Source organism: Catharus ustulatus, chromosome 3 (genome assembly GCF_009819885.2).
Source record: "Catharus ustulatus isolate bCatUst1 chromosome 3, bCatUst1.pri.v2, whole genome shotgun sequence".
Taxonomy (NCBI): domain Eukaryota; kingdom Metazoa; phylum Chordata; class Aves; order Passeriformes; family Turdidae; genus Catharus; species Catharus ustulatus.
The window spans coordinates 45,344,939-45,367,661 of record NC_046223.1 but is presented as its reverse complement, the minus strand read 5'-3'; the positions used below and the strand labels follow the sequence as shown (position 1 = coordinate 45,367,661).

At 41.0% G+C, this 22,723-nt stretch overlaps 2 protein-coding genes across 4 annotated transcripts in view; one reads left to right on the top strand and one right to left on the bottom strand.

The window, feature by feature from the left end:
• PCNX2 (pecanex 2) overlaps nt 1-1,594 on the top strand; it is a 155,207-nt gene extending 153,613 nt beyond the window's left edge. For both annotated transcript variants that reach the window (XM_033055014.2, XM_033055015.2), the window contains one exon: nt 2-1,594. In XM_033055014.2, coding sequence (XP_032910905.1) covers nt 2-175 — 174 coding nt within the window. In that variant the 3' untranslated portion in view covers nt 176-1,594. The remainder of the gene's footprint in view (nt 1) is intronic.
• Nucleotides 1,595-6,431: 4,837 nt separating this feature from the next.
• NTPCR (nucleoside-triphosphatase, cancer-related) lies at nt 6,432-18,751 on the bottom strand. Of its 2 annotated transcripts, none has more exons than XM_033055016.1 (5): nt 18,664-18,751; nt 16,044-16,206; nt 14,870-14,972; nt 11,990-12,199; nt 6,432-7,691 (listed from the first exon to the last, which is right to left on the bottom strand). In XM_033055016.1, exons 1-5 carry the CDS (start codon nt 18,695-18,697, stop codon nt 7,623-7,625), a joined length of 579 nt encoding a protein of 192 aa, XP_032910907.1. In that variant the 5' UTR covers nt 18,698-18,751; the 3' UTR covers nt 6,432-7,622. The 2 variants fall into 2 exon arrangements, with proteins under 2 accessions (XP_032910907.1, XP_032910908.1); XM_033055017.1 differs by having other exon boundaries at nt 7,599-7,686.
• Between the last annotated feature and the right edge of the window lie 3,972 nt (nt 18,752-22,723).

Genomic DNA, 22,723 nt, shown 5'->3' with positions numbered 1-22,723 from the left:
GCAAGTCACTGAGACCTGTGAAGCAACAGATGCTACGGAAGCAAGACCCCAGCAGGAGGCGGGTCCGGCCCAGGCACTGTTCATGAGTCGGAACCTGGAGTGCAGAAGGGCCAGCCAAGAAGATATGGCCCTGGAAGACACTGCTTCTCAGCAGAGCCTGTCTGAGGAGCAGTGAGGAGCATTCCTAGCACAAGGGCCATGCGCTTCTTAGCATTAAATACAGAGTTAGGTCAGGAAGCTGCACATGGGTTTAGGTTCTTTCAAATGTAATAAGCAACTTTCAAATGTTTATTTTTCTAACTTCTACACAAGAATATTACTGGACAGATGCTCTTCAGCTAATGGCCTTGGCATGGGTAGGATTGGAAGATACTCTAAACACACAGTGCCACTTCATCTCAGGTTCTTGTAAATCCTAGAACAATGAATACAACCTGTTTAACGTTCCCTGGAATGGTTAGATTCACAAAAGAATACAGTAGGAAATATTAAAACAACTCAGTGAAAAGCACACAAAAGACATCTCTTTCCTGCCATAACTAAACAATTGATTGCATGCAAACTAATTGAAATTTGGTACATAACATATAGCAAAAGATAACTAAGAACAGAAGCAATGAATACATGAAAGGACAATACAGCGTCCTGTAACATTAGAGCTAAATCTGACTTTTTTTTCCAACAGCAAATCTCATTTTTCTTTGATGAGTTATGCAGGTGCTAATGCTGCATAGCAACACAGCATCTCAGACTGATATACTGCATGCAGCCATACTGAAATACTGTGTGAACGAGCCACTCTACACCAATTAACAAAAGTCAAGTGTAAGAAAAGAAAGTATCCAGTGCATGGAAAGCCTTCAAAGCATATGGTGCACCTTATTTGCAAAGCAGCTTTACATAAATTAGGTATTATCTCGTGCTCCTGTTTGGTTTACAGCAGTGTTTCTCAAATGCTAAGCAACAGTACCCTTAGGAGTCGCAAAAGGGCCATGGGGAATCCTGCTCAAGGACAGAAGAGTGCAAAGCAGACTGTAATTACTGTCTGGAAGTGTTTGTGTTAGGAAGGGAACAGCTAAATACCTTTAATTGCTGGACACAGCTCGCTGTCCATAAACACTTACAGCCAGTAATTACAAAGCCGCCTGATTTCCCTCCCCCAGAGAAAACTCAGCTGCTGCCAGTAGAGACAGATGATATACAAAGGGAGGCCATGCCTGCACAAGGTTTGAGAAACACTGATGTACAGGAATGCATGACTACTTTCAAACCCAAAAGGCTACAAGAAATCCTTCCTCAACCATAGAGTCTAAACAAACACGCGTGTGGTTTTTTCAATTAAAAAAATTGCAGCTATCAGTGTCTTGCTGTTCCTCTTTACTCTAACTACCATAGATTGTTTTTAAATCTCAACAGAATGATGTGCAGCCAGGCTGTCTTGTCCCAATTAACAAGATTTAACAAGAGATGCTGTAGCTAAGTCTCATTACTGTTAGGCAATACTCAGTTGCATTCTGAGCTTCCTACTGTGCCACACTTCAGATCTGAGTAGTAGAACTAAATAAGACTGAGTGAAAATAAAATGATCCAAGTATGTTTTGTGTGGCAGCAGTTTCTTGGTGTTCTATTTGCAATTGTGTTCTGCCTTAAAAAATTAAGAAACCTGTTCTTTCTTAGCTCACTTCAGATCTTGATGAGTTGATTATTAATAAAGCTTAGCACAATCTAGGAAAAATTCTGCTCATGTTCACAATGTCAAAAGCAGAGTATTCATATACAGCCCTCTAGACACATGGTCATCAGTGCAGTTCAGGCCTTACTAATGTTTCCTCTAGCATCCAGGTGAGATGTGGAAGAGAAAATTGAATTCAGCTGCTCCCTTCTGACAGATGATGACTGTTCATGAAGTGCTTCACTGCAAATGAAGGATGGAGGTTTTACAGATACGCTCCTATTAACAGCCACCAGCCCCATTTTTGCTTTGAGGGCTTTTGTGTGGCAGTCCACAGGAAAAAAACATCACTGCTTTGTCTTCCTGCATGGAGGCAGGGCAAACAAGTGACTCTGGAAAGCACCAAGAACTTTCCCATATTCACCTAGCATCACTTAGGCCTCCAATTTTCACATCTTTAAGTTTGATTCAATTTCCATCAAAAATAAGTAATTCCAGTAGTCCCAATCAACCTAAATTTTTCTGTATATCCAACTCAAGCATACTAAATCAGCTTGGGGAATGACTGCACAAATCGTTTCAGCAGCAACCATTGTATTTACTTAGCAAGGATTGAGGCCCAGTGACAGCACCTTCCCCCAGCAAGACTCCACCACCTCCATGGCCTGTGGTACTGCATCCTAAAATAATGCATCTGCCTCACAGTTCCTGACTCAGTCTCCAAGCCACTGCCCCTGGAGCATAACTCCTTGGGGACAGCAGTTGTGCCATGAAGTCCAGACTCCTGCTGCACAGAGTGGCTGCCAGAAGGGGCAGGTTCTAATGCCTTTGTGAAGTCACAGCGAGCAAGCACAGCAAAAGAGGAGTCAAGGTAAGATTCAAAAATCTGTTCCTTTTTTGTAGCCATGTCTTACACAGTTTTTAGTTTGCCCTAAAGTTGCTATTGTAGCATAGTGGGTTGAAAAAAACCCGAGTGACCACTAACAAGCGTAACATAGAACAAGGAAAAAAGAATCAAAATGAACAAAGTCTCTCATGTTACATTTCTCCATATTTTTGGGGATAGTCTGCTGTTATAGTAACAAGACTACTGCTATATGCAGCAGTTTTAAGTATGAGCCAATCCTACAGAATAATCTGACATAATAGAAATGAAACCTGCAACTAGGCCTGAGGTTGTATTGATTAAATGCATCTTAGACTTCTCCCATTTTTGCTTGAGCTAGAGAGACACCCAGTTAACTCTGCTGTGACTGAATGTGGATAGGAACCTAACCTTTACACAAGGCCTAATTTGAACAATGAGCTGCTCCAAACAGCTCTGCATAACACCAAAAGGCTTCTGAATGCAGCACCGGTGCCTGCACACACATGAAGGCTTTGAGTCATACCTTTATTCCTGAAAAACAGCTTGATATTTAATCTCACACATGAAGTGCCTCAGAGTTGCAAGATGGAAGTATATGCCACTTTGGGGCAGGTTTCAATGAAAATGAAAAGCATATGCAATTTTCATTGCTTTTAATGTCACCTCTAACCTTGCTGATGGGTTTCACAATGCTGAATACTGTTAAAACTTGGCCCTAAATGTGCCCAGGCTTAACAGTTTGCCTACATGTGTAACCTCTTGCTACAGCTGTGATGCAGGAAGGATGCCACCACCACCATGTAAGGACTTTTATCAAGAGTTCCATCAAGTTTTTTTGCATCAGGTGCTATGCTTGATTTTTCCAGAGCTGCAGAGGCCACTTGCCTCATTCAGGCCACTTGCCTCAGTCCAGAATGTTTTTGTTTCTACACCATGAAAATAGTGACATTCCCATCTTATTAGCAAGCTGAATGCATCCTTTGAAGGAATCAAATGCTCAATCCACAAGACCATTTGTACATGCAGTCCTTTCATAGGAAAGTCAGAAGGGATGAAGAGATGGGAGGCTTTTCTGCCTCCCCCCAGCTTAACCTCAGATAACATCACCACTGCTGAAAAGAAACACTAGGAGTGATTTCATCCACACTGTCTCAGCAACCAGAGAGGAACACGAACAATACAGCGGGTTACAGCAGGGAAGTTGAGTATATGGTAAAACAAACACAACCACGGTACTTCAGCCACTGAGCAGGGCATACTTACCTGCCTCACATTTTGTTTCCCTAAAATTTCCTTTTCCAAATAGGCTCTTGTTTACATCATATAGTAAAAGCCAGTTGCTAAACTCGTAATGGTGAAACATGGCCTGAAGATCTGGCAAAAAGATTTTCAGTAACTTTTTACTAAAGCCAAGCAGACTGCTTGAACTGCTCACATCCACCAGGAACACTGGCAAGCTCCAGCCTGGCCTTCAGCCCAGCTGTTTCCCACCACAGCAAGCAAGTAGGAGGCCAGTGATGGACACAGTCTGCAAAGTTCATTCCTGTTCATCCAAAAATAAAAAACAGAGATGCTGGCTGTTCCCTCCATTTTGTACTGTCATTGTGAGGAACTGAAGTTCTTGTTGCAAAGTCTCACCTCATTCCCATAGGCAGAAAATCTTGGCACTCACTTCACTGAAGACAAACCTCAATAAAAAGGACTTATCAGTGTGATTTTTTTTCCCCTTAACATGATGACTAGATACTCACAGTATCTATGAATGACATTCTGACACTATTAAGTTCTTAGGACTCTCTGTGATGTCATTCACAGTTTTTTATAAAAACTGCTTATTCTAATAAGGTAAGAAATGTCATTTGCATCATCTCCAGCCCACCAACTGATGGCTCTTCTCTTACTGGAAAATTTGAAGTTAAAGATTATCTGAATTTTGTGCATCACATTATAGCAGATTTGAATTACCAGTGAGATTCTCCAGAATGTGATAATCACCTTCTCTTCAATATATATTTTTTTTAAATACCCAATTATTGCCATATTTAGATTACTCCCTGGATTAGGAGCTGGTATTTAATTACCATGTTTCACTAGTGCTTGTTCATCCTTAAATCTGCAACACTGACATATTACTTATAATTAACTTTGCAGTAGGTCCAGTATCAAGGATTCACCCTTCTCACTCAGTTTTACAAGTCAAAAATTGCCTAATGCATGGTAAATAATGCAGGTCCTATTTACCCCATGCTGTGTGGAATTTTATGCTGGAATTACAAGAACTGTTGCCAAAAACATCCTTGATTCTCAGGCTTCGAGACAGTAATTGGTACCTCACATTCTCCCCTTTTTTGCACCAATTAAAACCTGCAGGTGCACTAATGTTGTCATCTGGAATCTAGCGGGTACATCAGAGGTGCCTTTCACCAAATGTGTGCTATTAATAAAATTGGCCCATCAGGAGAATTGTGAATGCTCCATTTGCTGTTACAGTGCTTTCAAGGCCTTCCAAGTATTTTACTAGTGCAAGACTAGACAATAAATTTTTACCTTTAAAGTAAACACATAAAAACTTACATGCAGTTGGAAACACAACTTTCTCACTCACTCGATGTGTATTTGAAACAGGCAAATCGTATCTTCAGGACCATCTGAGATTTAAAGGCCAGACATGACTGTTAAGGTCATCTACATTCTCCTGCTGAACACAGATCACAGAATCTCTTTATTTCTCTTGAAAAGCACTCTAGCTCAGAGAAAACAGGCTTAAAAAAAGGACAACAAATTAATGACACTCACCCATCTTGAGACAGATAGGAAAACAAGAGACACTGATGTCAGCAGCAAAAACATGCATTAGTTTAAAAGGGCTATTTCACTCACAATTCCAGAGAAGGAAAAATCCCCCTGCATTTTCTAGGGACTATCTAGCCTCAGTACAAAAGATCTTCCTTGAACCATGTGACAATGGATTAACAGTACTATAAGCACTGATCAAAAGTTCTCCAAACTTCTTGTTGTAATTGTTTGGGGTAACTGCTGCAATTCCCTCCCACTCTACTAAATGATGGGATTACAGTAGCCATCATGGCACTACATATAGGACTAAGTATCTACTTTTATGGGAAATAAATGCCACTTTAATTGATCTCTCAGCAATTCTGGCTGAACCAGAATTCAGAAGATGACTCCTAACAGAACTCCCCTCCTCAGCCTCTACCAGAGAAGTGTCAGATCTCCACTTTATATTTAGCTTTAAAGGTCAGTCCTCATTTAAGACTCAACAGCAGTCCCACTAAAACTGTGCTAGATTTTGGGTAACTCTTTAATCATTGAAAGAACTATTCTTCTGCAGCATATTTTACAGCTTAAGAGACTTGAAACAGGAGGGCATCCAATGATTAGGTGCAGAGAGGTTTCTGCTCAAAAACCTATGGCATACTGCCCTGACAAAGTTTACTTTGGTCCCAAGTCCTCCACATTTAAAAAGGGGTTTTTGTCGAAGTAGAATGCCTGAAGTAATTAAGGGATTAGTGTGTGTCTTTAGGGCACAACCTCATTCTGCAAAAAGCTGTACACTGTCAAGTGGAGACCCTAAGAGGAGGGGTTTTTTTCCCAAATATGATGAAGAGAGTACCACCATCTAAATGAATTTGGGCAGATGGGTAGTCCTAACAAGGCAGTGAGGGAATGAGCCCAAGGCATCCTTTAACCCCTGTGGAGGTGCAATGCTTGCACCAGACCCTTCTGCATCCAGGAGAGAAAAAGGACATTCCCTCCATGCTCCTGGGAGGTGTTTGCAGGGTGTGTGTAAAAATACCTGTCCCCATCCAGCCCTATACAACTCTAGGTGTCAATTTTACAGAAATAAATCAAGAAAATGATACTTAAAGATGCCTTTAAATAGTTTGTTCATTTTAACAGTCATTGAACTGAACAGAAAGAAGTTAAAAAACAACTGAACTTTCCTTAGCCAGAGATGACCATAAATTTTATAATGAACAGCGTGCACCTGGGAAGGAGTTCTGTTTTCAAAACATGCAAAACTGATTAACTGGCAGCACTTTTGCTGAACACATTTGCACTCCTCACAGGGAAACACATTGTCTAATATTCTCAAACACTTCCTATTTCACCATTAAGCACGTAGAGAATTGAATAAGGAAAAAAACCCAAACAAACATAAGTATCAATAAACATAACAGATTGTAAAATTAATATAGACAAATGCAGTATTTATCGTGACTTAAATTCAGCATGAAAAACACAAGATGCAATGAACTTCATGGACTTGAAGATTTTTATAGATATTTGTAAAGAGGTGTGGGACAGGACTGCCATCAGAAAATTGATAATTAATTCAAAATACAGTCTTATCAATTAGTGTCTGGGCCATGAAAAAGAGAGTAGATTTGGCAATTTTTCCCCCCAAAATGGAATTCTGTACATGTCACTTGTGACTACAGGAAGTTTCCTTGAAACTCTGGATAACCCTTCTTATACTGCAACTGCAGACAGGGGGGCCTGGGGGTAGGAGGAGGGAGCATATCTGCTTATTCCCTCTACCTGCTGATTTGTCAGCACCCATGCTGAAACACACCTGAACACACCTAAGCTGGGTCACCAACAGCTAAATACTCCTACATAAACCAGGCAGGACTCAGACACATTTTGGACAGGGTTCTGTTCTGTTGCACCAGGGCTATATTGCAGATATTTAATTGATCTGTAGGCAGAACAGTCCAAACACACTCAGAAAGACTAAGATCTCAAACAGATTTTGTAGTTAATTGTTTTCATGTGAGGTAACTCAGATCACAGTTGACCAATAGCTTCCAAACACCCAGATTAGAACTGGATGTTAGCTACACATCTGTTCAATTTTTTTTTAATTCAGTGAACTGAATAAATTACAATCCTGCTATCCCATTTTAGAGTATTACCAGCTTTACCCTGCTTACCCTGAAGGCTCCAGTAAAGCCTCCAGGGGACTAAAGCAGGAAGGACAGACTCTAAACCATCCGTGAAATGTTGTAATGTTTTGTTGAAATGAAAGCTTTAGTGTTTACAGGACCGAAAAGGTCTTCATTTTCTGCAGGATTCCACAGCTGCCAAGATGTCTTGCAAAATGCTGTTTCTGTTTTCCTTACTAACCTAGAGAAAGAGAAATTAAAACTGATGTGATTTCATTAATAGCTTCTATACCAGTGTTTACTTCAAAAACAATCAAAGCAGAAATTCCAACGCATTTCTTTTACAGTGCAGGAATGTTGAGTGTCAAACACCTGCCGCCTTCTGCTACAGGGAACACAATATGCTAAAGCCACAATTGAATATTTAGTGATCTTTTGATTTAATTGCCCATGGTATTTTGCAGTATTATTCAGGGCTTGAGTAACTAACAAGAATCACTCAAAGAACCAGCATGTACTTCTGTCATTACTAGAAATCCTTTTCAACTACCAAATTTAATTTTCCTACTATAAAGTGGAGTTCTCATGCCTTCATTACTTGAAAGGGTTCTATTTATTAAGATGACAGACCTAGTCAAAAACATCTGCAAAAAAAACAAATTAAAACAGGCTTAGCAGCGTAACTCTGTACTCTGAGAAACCTTATTGCTACAGGAGTAAAACACCTTAGAAAAGAAACAAAACTATTTGAGAAAGCTGGGTGTTCTGTAGCACACTGAGATACGCCTGTGGCTGACCAGTCCATGGGAACGCTGGGCTTTAAGTCCAGCATCTGTGAATACAGATGATTGTAAACTGCTAAGCAAGTGCTGGTGCTTGCTAGTCAGCTCAGCTCCCAGGGGCACAGAGCTGGGGGTTGTGTGTGTGTAAATTATCCCTTCCTGACAGACTGGGTCCTTATCCAGAGCCCTGTGACCCACAGTGCCATGCGTTACTCACTCAAACAAAACCTGGGGAGATGACTGGGGTTGTAAAGGGGTAACAAGCAATTGTGAAGCATCAGAAAAAGCTTCATTTTAAAAAATCTAAGAAATTTTCCCCACTGTTCTGACCCCTGCAGAGAGGGCAGGAAGAAATCAGACAATGACACACAAGCTGAAAAAATAAGTAAGTGCATTCATACAAAGAAAAGCTGTTCGATGAGGAAAGAGACACAACACCATGCACAGCGTAAAACTCTACCAGCAAGATTCTACTGCACTCCCTGTATCTGCATTTAGGATGTCAGCACAAGCGTTTGTATCCCTTCCAGTACTACAGTCAATAATAAACAGAAGAAAGTATTACTATTGTTATTGTTAAATAGGTGACAGCTCTGTCTGAGCAATTTGGCCCTCAGAGCCTACCACTATTTACAGTCACACACATTCTATCCAAGTGCTGTAAACAGACACTGCAAAACCTACAGTGGTCTCACCTACCACTGAATTCAAGACAGCAGATCAACATGGGACTAATGAAAAAGTGACACTGAAGAAAAAAAAAAAGATGGGAGAGTAATGAAAAGGAAGATCTACCTGAAAATGTCACTGTTTTTACTGAGAATCAGTCCAAGCTTTATAAGACAAACAGAAAACCCCACAAAAACAAAGAGAGCAAGACAACAAAGAACGCTCTTCAGTAAGGCTACTGGGACCCCAAGGTAAACAATATGCAGCACAGATGAGCCAAACTCTAAACCTCGCAGCAAGTGTACTGATACCCTGACTTTCAAAGGACCTTCTGCACATTTAATAGCTCTTCCCACTCTCACAGCCAACAAAAACAATACTACATTTTATCTATCCTTTTTCCATACCTATATGCCAGAAGTCCAGTGAGAGCAGCAGGGAGAAAGCGCCAAGTGCTAGGAAATTTTCACAACTGTTTTACAAAGGCTGTTTGACAGATATAAGTCTCCTCTTAAGATCTGGAGACATTCTGTGCAGGCAGCTTTCCCAGAGAGAACAAATCTCCCAGTATCTGTACTGAATGTACAAACAGATGGGTATGTTTTTAGAAAGGAGTTGAAAATAACTGTAGATGCTGCTTATATTAAGCATTTATGTAATTTGGAGGAAATTACCATCTAGACTCCAAGCAGGCAACTACAGAGGACAAAAGCTTTCTAACTGTTAAAAATACTGTCAAGGAAACCACTCGTGTACAATCTGTTCAAATGGAACCTTTTCTTCTCCCTATCCATTTAACTATTTTCTTTCTTAATAGGCATGTGCAACCATACTTCACTAATGGGTTTCATGCAAGCAAAATTAATAGATGGGAAAATGGGAGAAAATTAGTATCTGCCAGCTGCTAAGGATAACCTGATCCTATTCATGCCACCATGTCTGCAAAACTACACAGACGCAGGCAGTGCAAAAAGAGCCTCTGTAGTTCCACTGGAAAGTTTAGTTCTCAGCAAAATGGAACTGGGCAACAATAGAAACAAATGTGTTAAATATCAGCGCTCCTATCGTTAAGTGCCCTAAACATAATAAATTAAACACTTGGGACCAAATGCTGAATTGCTTTTAGGGCATCTGGGCCCACTTACACCAACAAAATGTGCTTTCAAGACAGAAGGGACTGTCAAATGCTGAACAGCTGTTCGCTCATCAGAACTGTCCTTGTGACACTAGGAGCCCGATGAAAAAACTGAGATAAGCAATTTGAATGCAGCCTAACTCCCTACTGAGTGACAAAGCAGGCAGAATGCTTTTGGAAGGTGGTCACCTACTTCTGTACACTCCCAGGCACCACCCAAGTTAGTAAGAAATAACTGACTGTGCTATTTGGGCAATCCAGGTTTCCCAGTGCCACAGCCCTTGAAAAACACAGCTGGTGATCCAGTATCCACTTCAGCTACTAACACCTCTGACTCCCCACGGGCAGGTTCAGCTCCTGCTCATGCACACATTTTAACCAGCTGGGAAAGAGTATGTAGTGTGTCACTGGAGCAAGAGAGACAGATGTTCTCCTGCACAAGGCCTCAGCTTAGCAGGTCTGTGACACCTGGGAATGACTGCAGTCTGTCACACACTTCAGCTCCATGCTTTGGTTAATGGATTCCCCAGAGATCTCTACTTCATCAAAGAAACCCGCATGTCCCACTCTCAGCAGCGTGAACAGGATGGGTCATTGTTTTAGTAAAGACCTTTTAGCTAGAGAAAACATTGCTCCATTGAATTTACAAAAAGACTTTTGCTGGCTGGAGTCAGTACTTGAGAGTAAGATTTATCAGAAAACTGATACAGCTGAAAACCCAGCGCTGAGTAGCCGGTGCCCTCTGAATATCACCTGATAAAAAGACAGTAGAAGCTGCAAAAGCTTTCTTGAAAAGCCAAATGCTGTCTTCTAGCTCCCTTTCCTCTCGTGAAAGGACCAAATGCATGTGCCACTGTCCTGCCATGACTGCAGCCTAAGTACTTAATGGTACTTTCAGCAAGGCTTCTCCATCCCCTCTTCCCAAGTCCTACTCCTGTAAAGCAACTCATACAAAATTCCGAATGAACATGCATTTCTGTTCAACAGCCTGACTACAAATACACATCAGCTTGGTAGTGGAAAAACCTGGGGGACTCTCTTCAAAAGGAATGGAGGGAGATGAATGGAAGAAAGGAATAGTCTCTCATCTTAGCTCCTATAGTTGTTTTAGCATTTAATTAAATCAGCATTTAATACAAAAACAAAATTTGAAGATGATTATGGGATCCTCAATTAAAGAAAAACTGAGGAACTTTGATTACTGCAGTTTTTTAAGCCAGCTTTGAATAGGAAACAACAAAAAGGAGTGAAAGGTGTCTTTGTTTTTGTGAAGCATTGAGGACACTTATTGATGTTAAAGAAACCTCACACATGCACTCCTAGGAACAGGCTTTGTTTTGCTGTGGTAAGTTTTTGAGAACTGCCCTGTAACTGATCAGCAAAGTACTTTGAGGCCCTAATATTCTAAAAATTATGTTATAAAAATAATATAATGAATTCCAAAATTGGTTCACTGACTCCAGAGAAAGTACACTCTACTTACAGCTGTCTTTCTTCTATAAATCATTCCTGCAAATTCCACTGCTGACTTTTTTCCTTTTATTTTTTCCTTAAATACGACTACTGGTAATATTTCTGCAAGCCAGTCTGGATAAAAACCAAAAAAGTTTAAAAATCTGACTATACTTTTAAAAGATTTAACTCTTAGGAATAATGAATAACTATACAGCAATAATACTACAGCAAAGAAACCTTTTAAAACAACTATATCATTACTTCTGCAGCCCCTCACAAGCAAAGCCAGCTGTGTGAAACTGCTACAGTAAGTGCCAAACAGGATTCTTTTTTAATAAGGTGAACACCTGCCCATTAAGAATAAAATGGAAACTAAAAAACTTATTTCATGCAAGCTACCCACAGCTATCAATTGGCAAGAACAGTTTTTAAACAGAACCAAATATAAACCAGTAACCTAGAACAGAAGGGTCTTTAAGGATATTAAATATTACTCACATTGAATACTTTAACATCTTTCCTACTTCTTATTTCTTCAACAAGATCCAGTGGCTTTCCCTTAGGTATTGGAATAGTTCCAAGCACCACAGTCCCTGAGCCAGCGAGCGTTTGACGAACAGCTTGAATAAAAGCCTGGCTGAAGAGTTCCATTTTACCAATCTCATCTATGACACAAATTCTTTTCTCTGTGTCACCACCATGGTTTACCTGTGGAAAAGTGCATCAAGAGACTGTAAACAGCAAAACTTAGAACAAGCAAGAGAAGTAATCTCTATGCTGACAAAACAAATACCTCCAAAAGAAACAAATTCAACTGTAATACTGGGGAAAGTGTGAAGTCACAGCTACTGCCAGTAAATGACAGACTTATAAATCTGTAATTTGTTTTTTAGGACAGGTTTTTGCAAGGATGGAAACAACCATACAGTATAAATAGGAAATATCCATAATATCAATTTCCCTTAAAGCAGAATTCTCACAATGGTCCCATATGAGCTACTTGACAATTAAGAACTGCGCTTTGCCTACAAGCAGTTCTCAATCATTCTGAGGGTCAGCAATTTTTAAAAACTTTACTCTTCTCATTGAATTATGCATTTAGTGATTACACTTAATTATATGATCAGTAGTCACAAAAAACAGCTATCTAAAAAAGGGAAGACTTCCATTAAATCTAGATTTGGAAGTTTCTCCTCTTGTAGTGGGGATGATGGAGCATTTCATTTAGAGCTACTGGCTGTCTTCAAAGCTGTCTGGATAACAACCATGCCATTTGCAAGCCTCTCTCACATTAGAACACATGCATATTGAGATATACCTTATTCTATAGTCCTAGCCACTGGATAGTAGGACAGACACAGTTAACCGCATTTGAGGCTAGTTTGTTTTTTCGTGAAGTGAACGCTGTGCCAAACAGTGCCATGCTGCAGGCGGCTGAAGCAGCAGGGAAGTCCAGAAGAAAACAAGGGTGAATTCTACTGAGGAAAAGGCAGCTTGCAAAGCAAAGGAACTCTTCAACTGCACTGCCTACCCTATTTCGGTAAAAGTGACTGAGAACTGTACTCCATTATTTATAGAAGTGAGGAGAAAATCAACTCAATTCAGAACCATTATAGATACATGAATATGTACCAATAAAAGCTGTAATATACAGAAACTGGGAAAAAGAAAGAGCGAAACATCTCCCCTTGTGAAGGCCAAGTATTTGCTTCTGGGAAAGTGAAAGAACTGTATAATATGCATCCTAAAATCCTTTCAAGCTAAATCCCTACTGAGTAGCTGTTTTATCTAAAAATCCTTTCATAGATCAGTGAGCCAAAAAGCCAATACTAGTCACTAGGTCACATATTGAGGAAGAGAGTATTCTGCTTTGAAAAAAAAAAACTTTAAAAACTATCAGTCCTGCCTGATAAAGTTTGCAGAACCAGAGAGATCTTCCACTGCAGGATCTATCCCATTCTCACTGGAGTGAACAAAGCCAAGCCTTAAGAGCTGAATCTGTCCTCAAGTCTAAATGGGCATGTGCCCAATCTGTGCTGGTATCTCATCAAATCAGAGCATACCTATGACTCTCCTGCCCTCATTCTTCATTTGTGTCTCCTTGTTTCAGTTCTCTGATCTTCCTCACCCTCCTCTTCCATTTTGGGCCATCTTCATGTATAACCACATTCCCACAAAACTGATAAACAGCACTTTCTATGAGCACAGGCACATGCACTGTGTGACTTTGATAGCCTCAGTTCTTCTCTTCACCTTCTGGTACTTGTAGAAAGCTATATAATTAATGGAAAAAATTCAACACTTTTCTAGGAAGATCTCTCCTGGATTTCAGTGGTAAAAGGATTCCAAGTACAGCACTGGCCTAATGAAGTATTTTTAAATAAACTATCTCTCTATTTACTAACATCATAAATATGGTTACAGTGAAATTTAACATATATAAGTTGTCCCATTTTTTATTATTTCCCTTCTCCCTTGCACCAACATCCTTGCTTTCCTACTCTCAGACTTCAATGTTGACAAAAACAAGAATCAGATCCTCAATCTCATTTTTGTTCCTTGCACCTCTTTGGGTTTTCTTATTTTAAGTTCACCAAAAAATCCCTTCTTCCTTGTCCCCTTGAGCTCTGGCAGTGTAGAAAAATCACAACAGGATTTTTTTAATAGTACAGTTCAGCAGCTGCTGCACACTGTTTGTGGTATGTTATTGCCAAAATTAAATCTGTTCTTGTTTAATTTTGGAGAGGGGAAAGGTTGGAGCGAGAGAGAGGAAGGAGAAGGACAGAAAGCAGTGACAGAATATTAGCAAAAGGATAGCAAAAAGATTGTGTGAGAAGTCTTGTCACAGCTAGAGCATTCCTTGTGCAGCAGGCTAAATCCCAAATAATCAGGCTGGCATTATCAGTCTGCAGGTATTTATGCAATGGTAATCAAAAACACTCATTAGATTCTAGAAACAAATGCTTCTACTGTAAGAAGATGGTAATCAGAGGAAGAAGGGAAAAAGAGTCTGTAAAGAAGAGCAGCAGCAAAAGCCTGTTTCTTAGACCCACTGATTCCATCCAGTTCTCTGTAGTAAGCCACTTGTGCATTTTGTTTGCTTTCCAGTATGAGACAGTGACAGAGGAAGAAATTTCCTGCTTGCTGCCTCTTCAGTCCAGAAGGTCCTGCTCACAGCACTGCAATCTCTCCAACACCATAATAATAAGAGAACAAGTCAGATTTGCCCCTCCAGCTTCCTGACCCTGAAGTCAATCAGAACTAGCAATACCAAAGAAGTAACAATTAGTATAAAAAACTAGCTGTGTAGAAGGGCCTTCCAAAAACACTGACTATCATAAAGCATACATTTCTCAGCAGCTTTCATGGAATACTCACATTTCTCAGCATAGGTAGAACCAACTGCTCAAATGAAACAAGGTCTACAACATATTGTCCAACCCGGTATTCACGTCTTGAAGCAGAAGAATCAGAACTGGAACTAAAAAAAAGAGATACACGATTCCTTCAATGTAGTGAGTTTAGTAGAATTCACTACAGTCATTTCAAGTGAATTTATAAGAAGTTGTCCAAATAAATAAAATTCCCTTTATTCTTCTTAAAAAGGAAGGGAAAGAAATTCTAAACCATGCAGTAAGTCATACTCCAGATAGTCAGATAATAAATATACCATATGCATCCTTCACAACTACGCAAGCTCAAACTTCAACAGTGTGTAGAAGGACAATGGCATTTAAAAGTCAGCAGATATATTTACACTGAAATCAAAACTCATGTCTGCAGTTCAGATCTTTGAATTTTGTAATGTGACACTACAGATAGCATCATAACAGTATCATCTCAGCATGGGCTGCAAAACCCTGATCTTGGAAAAATACTCACTTTGCATGTGTTGCACCACACTGCTAGGCGTACCTCTGTTATTAGCAGAGTACAAATTATTTTTACATCAACTTTGTAAGAATGAGGTGCTAAGGTCGCACTGGACACAGACTAAGTTTTGCACAAAGTATGAAAATCTAAATCTAGTGAATCAGGAGAGACTGTGAGGCACTCTGCACTTCAGAGGTCTTCTGGGGCTCTGAAACCCTTTTTTTCTTAAAATTCACAGGAGAGTTTTGTGGACCAGTCAAATGTTCTTTAAAGCAGCACTATACACAATTTCCCTTTTCATTTTCCACTTCTGTCTCCATAAATCAGCTAGTAGAAATACAAAAATCTTCCTCCCTGCCCACAATAAACTACTTTACTGAACCCCAAAGGGACTTGACCGCACAGTAAAAGGCTCAGCAGTGCTTCCTCTATCTGGTGTAAAATAGTTAGTAAGGGAGAACACTCCTGCCCAGCACATTTCAATATTTCACTGTGCAACATACACTGCCTACACATACACAATACAGGCATCAGTCAGGACACAAAAAACAAGCAAAGAACTCAACCATGAAAGACATGTGTGCTGGAAATCACCTTCTGGAGGAGCATTTAACATGCCAAAGGACTGGAGCAGACACATGAAACAATAGGCTGCTTACAGTTATTGAAACTTCAGTACCTGACTCTAGATAAAGGTCCTCGGTTTCCAGACAGAGTGACAACATCAAATCCTGTTCTCCTGCCACCTTCTCTAACTTCCTGTGTGTAAAATCCATCAATGGGAACACCTGAGGACTTTAGAGCTTGAGTAACTTTCTGGATCAAAGTAGTCTTTCCAACCCCTAAAAATAAAGAAGGGGAAAAAAGCACACAGCATTAATCTTCTGCACTAAAAGCCCATTTTTTTTTAAATGCTGCAGTAATGATTCAGTTCAGTGGGAACATTGATTACTTTTGAAGGTTGCAAATTACTTTTTCTAAATGGTAGGAAAGAACAGAAGCATCTTTTAAAGTTCATCCCGTACTGACACTGTAGTTTCACAACAGAATGGTACAAATATCCCAGGCTACCAATGAATTTGTCCGCTTGGATGATGCGTGAGCAGGCCACAAAACTTACCAGATGGCAGGTAAATACATGATACAAATCTGATATTCAAGCTTGCTGGAAGACTGACTGATGACTCTCCCTTTCTACCACTTACTACCTTAAAGAGCAGAGCTAAGTTCACCCCCTTTTTATATCAAAAAGGTCAAAGCTGACTGCTATTACCAGACTCCTAACTGGCACAAAGGACACGCTTCTTCCACTGATGTCCTAGAAATCAGAAGCACTCAATGTCCCCAAGATACCAAGTACTTACAAAGTCCCAACAAGAGAAAAATGTTTCTTCTGGTAACTGAATCAAGAGACATTTTGACTAGATACAGAAAAAAGCTCGTTTACTCTGAGGCCAATGAAGCCATGAATCAGGTTGCCCAGAGCAGCTGTGCAACCTTCACACACTTTAATGTTTTGAAGACATGACTAAATAAAGCCTTAAGCAATCTGTTGTGGCCTCACAGCTGATATTCCTTTAAACTTCCTCAAGTCCCTTTTAACATTATCTTCTGACCCTATAATTCATTTTCTTACCCTAAGACAGGTCCTTAAAACTCTCGCCACCTGACCGCTCCTTGCACAGCCTCATGCACCTTCTACAGTGTGAGCACTGGCCATATTCCAGACATCCTTTCAGTTCTTCTCTTTTGCCATTGTAAAAGTACATCCCTCAACAATCTCCTTTTAGACTCACCTTTACCACCTCTCACAAAATTTAGTGCTATCACTTCATTTTTAATCACTGCTCTAAAAAATTCAGAAGAAACCTTCAAATTCCTGGAGATGAGGAACACAGACCAAATGTGAGATGCCTAAGGATGCCAACAGAAATCATTTCAACATGCACACACCAAATTTCTAATTTAGACTTTGAGCAGATTTAGGAACTGCTTCCCTAACAGTCGATACCAATGATAAAATATTCTGTGCCTTCAAAGGCATGCAGTCAAATGTTTAAGCAAAATTTTCAAATTTGAAGAAGAGAGCTTTCTGGCAGTTGAACAACAAAAAAATGACAAATGTGGCATCCTCAGTATCTAATATCTTTTCAAGGCCTTGTTTCTTGTAAGTGAATTTATACTAATTTTTCTGAGTGGATTTGTTATCTCTAATTTGTTTACATTTGTTCAGTAAACTGCCAAACAAGCTAGAGTGATTCAAAAGTTTAAGAAAGCTTGAAGTGAGACATTTAGCTAATCAAAACAGTACATCCAGTTTCAGATAAATTGAGAGACAAGACCTAAGCAGCTCTAACCTCTGCATCTCCTGAAAGGCTGCCTTTATTCAAGTGGTTGGAAAGCCAGTGTGAAGTGGGTGGCATGTACTCCTATCACAGCCTAACAGCAGCATTTTAAATTAATTCCAGTCAAGACAGGCATCTGCAAGAGGCTCACAAAAAAGAGAATTAGGCCCACTGCTTTACTCCCACAGCACAAAGGAAAGCTCTGCAATCATAACAACTGGTTAATTTCTTAATCAGCCGTACAGTTTGACCCTCATACTATGTCCCACTCAGCCTCCACAATAATCAGATTCCTTTACCATGATAAACTACTCCACTGCCTCAATCAAGGCCTGCCCATCCGGGACACAGTTATTACCTACACCTGCACTTCACTGAGGCTGAAGTGCTAAATCACTACAATTAAGTTACAGGAAAGATGAGCTCTCAGAAATTATTAATCGCTGCAGTTTATATTGAAGCAGGATTAGTTGTCCAGGAAGTGTTGGGTTTTTTTTCCCCCCAACACTGAGCTCCAGGGAAGAAGCCAGGGACAAAGAAGAAGCGCCTGCAAAAGTGCGTGCCTTGGGGACTGGATGGAGAGGTAAAGTGGCATTTCATTAGGAACAAACTAATTAGTGCGACAGCTCTGACCTCGACACGGGGGCGGGGAGGAGCTCCGGGCCGGCAGCCGCGGGACCTCGGGCAGGGCCGGGCCCAGCTGCAGCTGGAGGCGCTCCCGGGACTTCCTCGGAGCGCGGGGCCCGGCAGCAGCTGCCTTTCCCCGGCTCTAAGCGCCTCGCAGCCCCGCCAGCGCCGCGGAGGGCCGCGCAGGGCCGGGCCGGGCCGGGCCGGGCCGGGCCGGGCCAGGCCAAGCCAAGCCAGACCAGACCAAGCCAGGCCGTGTCCCAGGGCATCCCCTCGGCCGCGTCACCGCCCCTGCCCGGCTCCGCGGGCTCCTCCCGCCGCCATTACCTGGGGGTCCCGTCAGAAACACGTGCTTGGCCATGACGGGGCCGCGCTCCGCTCCCGCTCCGCCCCGGCCCGGCCCCGCCCCAGCGGGCGGTGCCCCCCGAGGCCTCGGGCACGACGGGCCCTGCCCGGCCTGAGGCCGCCTCGGAGGCGGGGCCAGCCAGGGGCAGCTGCTCTGGCTATTTGAGGTTAGGGAAGAGAGAAAAAGAGGCGGTCGTTTCCTAGTTGCGGTCCAGAGTCTTCTTTATCCAGTGTGCTTAATCTGTCACATGTCTGAGTATGTTAATACAATGATAGAATGTTAAGGTGTGGGAATAGACCTTAAAGATCAGTCTCAAGCCCCCCTGCCATGGGCAGGGACACCTCCCACCAGACCAGGCTGCTCAAGGCCTCATCCAGCCTGGCCTTGAACACTGTCAGGGCTGGGGCATCCACAGGCTCCCTGGGCAACCCATTCCCACACCACCCTCACAGTGAAAAAATTCCGTCTAATATACAACCCAAACTTTCCCTCTCAGTTTGTACCCATTACTCCTTGTCCTATCACTGCATTCCTGACAGAGAGCACCTCTCTGGCATCACTGTATCCCCCTTTGGATACTGGAAGGTTGCTGTAGGTCTCCATACAACCTTCTCCAAGCTGAACAGACACAAGTTTTTCAGCCTGCCTTGGCAGGGAGGTGCTCCAGTCATTTCACCAACTTTGTGGCCTCTTCTGGACCTGCTCCAACAGTTCTAAGTTCTTACTACGGTGGGGACATCAGAAGCATACCAGTGGAGATCCCTCCAGATGGGGTCTCACAAATGCGCAGATATAATAATAAACTCTCCCTAGAACTTTTTACCTCTAGTTTTGAGTAAGCAATGTGCTCCAGGGTGTAGCGAGTCAGTAAATTAAAAGATAAACGGTTTGTCTGATACCTCAATGCAGACAGCAAGTGTGACTAGGAGTATTGATATACAACCAGGGGATTGTTGCAAAGCTAAGCAAAGTAAGAAGGTTTGGCAGGTTTAACAAAGATGCTGATAGACATCTGCATGCCAAAATGCCATATGCATATGGCCTCCTTATTTGTTTAGACTTTCCTGATGGGGTGCAGTAAGGGAACAGGGAAGAGGATTTTTGTGTGGAGGAGAATCTGGTGCACAGGCTTCTGTCTGGGTGAAGTGATACCTGGACGCCAAGAAATAGTGATTCCTGCCTGGCCATAAGCACCAAAATGGTTACCCAAAAATACTGGGCTATGGAAGGGATACATTCCAATTTCTGTTTGCCTCACTAAAATGGATCACTTCAGGTTCAGCCCACATTTGTCAGGCTTTAATTTTCAGTAATTTCTCAAGGAGTTAAAGGTTATTCATCATTTTCACAAAGATAATGATTATCATTGTCAACCAGATGAAATGTGCACATCAGCAGGTAGAGTGCTCCTCACAGTAGATGGGTATTTCCATAAATTGAACAAAGTGTTTTTGATGTGTACATCACATATGACCACTCTTCCTTGTATGGTTTTATACTCTTAGAAGGAATGACTGCATATGGAACATGTTTCATACTTAAATAATTAATTTAAAAATCTTGACAACTCTGGCATGACTGGAGAGGTCGGAGGGTCAAGAAGGAACAAAACCAGCTTCCCTTGTCATCTAAAATGAAAACTGCATTTTCATAGTTTACATTCCAATACTTTGTTCTGGTGGTTTTTTAGGATCAGTGAAATTGTGATGTTAACTTTCAGCTCCTTGTGGGTGTTTGTCAGGCATCTTTAATCTAAAGAGAGAACTGCAGAGAGAACTGCATATTTGAATGGATTATTAACACAAGAGCAACACTTGACAACTGGCTACTTCACCCTTGCCCTGAACTTCCTGCGCAGAGCTTACCATGATTGATTTTACAGGTAGGTTTTCTGTACAATATTAAACTAAAACAGTCTGTTGGCTGGTCTCCCAGGCAGGCCACATAAAGAGACCCAGACAATGTTGTTTTGTTCGATGTTGAGTTTTACTAGGTTTTACAAATCAACCCTTTCTTTTTCAGAAGTGTGTGTGGAGAATTTTAAGGTTGTAACTACTGTTTGACAAAACCTTGTTTTCTGGTATTCTAAGAACTCTTTCATCTCATTTTCAGATACAGGTCTCTCAAGAGTTATTTCACTGTGTGGTTAGAACCTTTCTCTTGCAAACAGATAGGTAAGCAAAGTAGTTGCAGCACCAGAGCTTAAATTAGTTAGCATTTCACTTTAGTTTCCATTGTGATTTCTACTATAAAATGTTTTCTCTTTCTGAAAGCTCTGTTTAGGTTGAAGTAATTTAAAAGCATGAAAGCCATGAAGTAGTTAAGCCACTTGTGCTTTTGTAGAGTTTTGCTGTTAAGAGGACTTTATGTTTGCTACATTCACTGGAATTTTTATGGATATTTTGTCAAAGATTTACTATTTGAGTTTGTTCCCTTTGATATATTTATTCTATAATCAGTGGCTGCGTAGAAGGTGCAGGTTGTTCAAGAAATATGAATTGCAGGGTACAAGTTGTTTTCTCTGTAGCCGTATGCAGGAACCAGTAGTTTTAGAGTCAGCCTGTGTGCTTTCCTGATCCTGAGATTTTTGCATTCTTGGATGGAGATGTTTGGCTGCAATAAGTAGAAAGAACACATACCCTAGCAGTGTAGATAATTCTAAAAGAAAATAGGTAAGTGGGTTTTATTCCGTCCAGGATGAGGAAAGAAGAACCCAGCTTTTCCTCTTAGAGTACAAGTAACTTAATAAGTAGTAATTTATTCCTAAAAAGTTCCCAGTTCAAGATATTTTCCTGACCAAGTACCTGTACTCTTTTTTTGCTAAGTGAGGGTGAGTATAATTCAATTCATGCTGAATTGAACTGTACGATTGGGCAAGGCCATGAAAGAAGTATTTACGAAAAGACCCCCTGTGCAGTTCCAGGGGCAGGCTGTGATTCTGGGTGATCTGTGGAGACCTCAGAAAGAGCTGCCAGTCATTTTTATGAACCGTTAGCTAAGCCTTGGGAAACTTGCATTTATTGCTGAATGTTGACTAAAAAAAAATTGGATAGAGTCCTAGACCTTTATGTTGAATGGGGTAAAATTAATTAACTGTAAGTTTCCAGACCAGTGACTAAGAAAAGAGGCCATTTAGGATATTTATGGTAGTCCCTAGAGTAGAAGCTGGAAGGAATGAGAGTGTAATGTGCCATCTCTGACCTGCCTCAGTAGGCAGGAGTTTACATTTCAGCACTCTGCCTGGAGGTAGGCACAGTACCTTGTTACAGTTTCAGCCCTTGGTTTATCTGGTTCTGGGTTTTGGAGTTTTTCCCCTCATGGAAGAGAGAATAGTTAAGTTGGAACCCTTTCCTTTCTCTCCAGTAGAACTTGTCTTCTTGATTCACAGTACCTCAAGCTGGTAGAGCATTTTGCTTGCATCAGGATAGGGAAGCAGGCTCTTTAGAAAAATAACACTTTGTATTAGAGAGTTCTTTATTTTGTCCTTGTTCTCCCCTGCAGAGAATTCTCCTGCTCACAGACAGTGGGTCTGGCTGTACAGCACTGGCCATCTAATCATACTAGTGATGGGATTTCAGAGTTGACTTTTGTTTGGCCTGTGGGGTAATCATGGCATCAGCAGGTGTCTGAGAGAAAGCATTGAGCATCTACAGCCTGACCATCTTTAATCTTAAACTTCCCAGAGAGATAAGCCATTAGCTACATGCAGAGCTTCCTCTAGATGAAAACTGTGGTCCTTCTTCTATCAGAGATTTACCCATAGAGCCTTTTTTTGTGTGGATCATGCAGTAGAAATCCTTTATGTTCATTCTGTCAATGGTCCTGTCCCCCAAAATGGAAGAAATGACTGAAAGTATTTCCTGAAAAGGAGAAATAAAAAATAAAAATAAATATAAAAAATAATAATAAATATATCAAATATTATAAATAAATGTATGGTAGGTGGGGAGTATTTGTGAAATTGAATTTTCTATTGTAAGCAACAGAGAGAAACCAGCATTCAAAGAATGTAGTCCTCTGTCTCTCCCAGTATAGCGTAGT

Coding starts and splice junctions, on each gene's coding strand:
- NTPCR (XM_033055016.1), bottom strand. CDS start 18,697: ATGGCCAAGCACGTGTTTCTGACGGGACCCCCAG. Junction 12,200..14,869: donor TTCTACCTATGCTGAGAAAT/GTGAGTATTCCA, acceptor ACTTTTCCACAG/GTAAACCATGGTGGTGACAC. Junction 7,692..11,989: donor AAGATGTTAAAGTATTCAAT/GTGAGTAATATT, acceptor CTCTTTCTCTAG/GTTAGTAAGGAAAACAGAAA.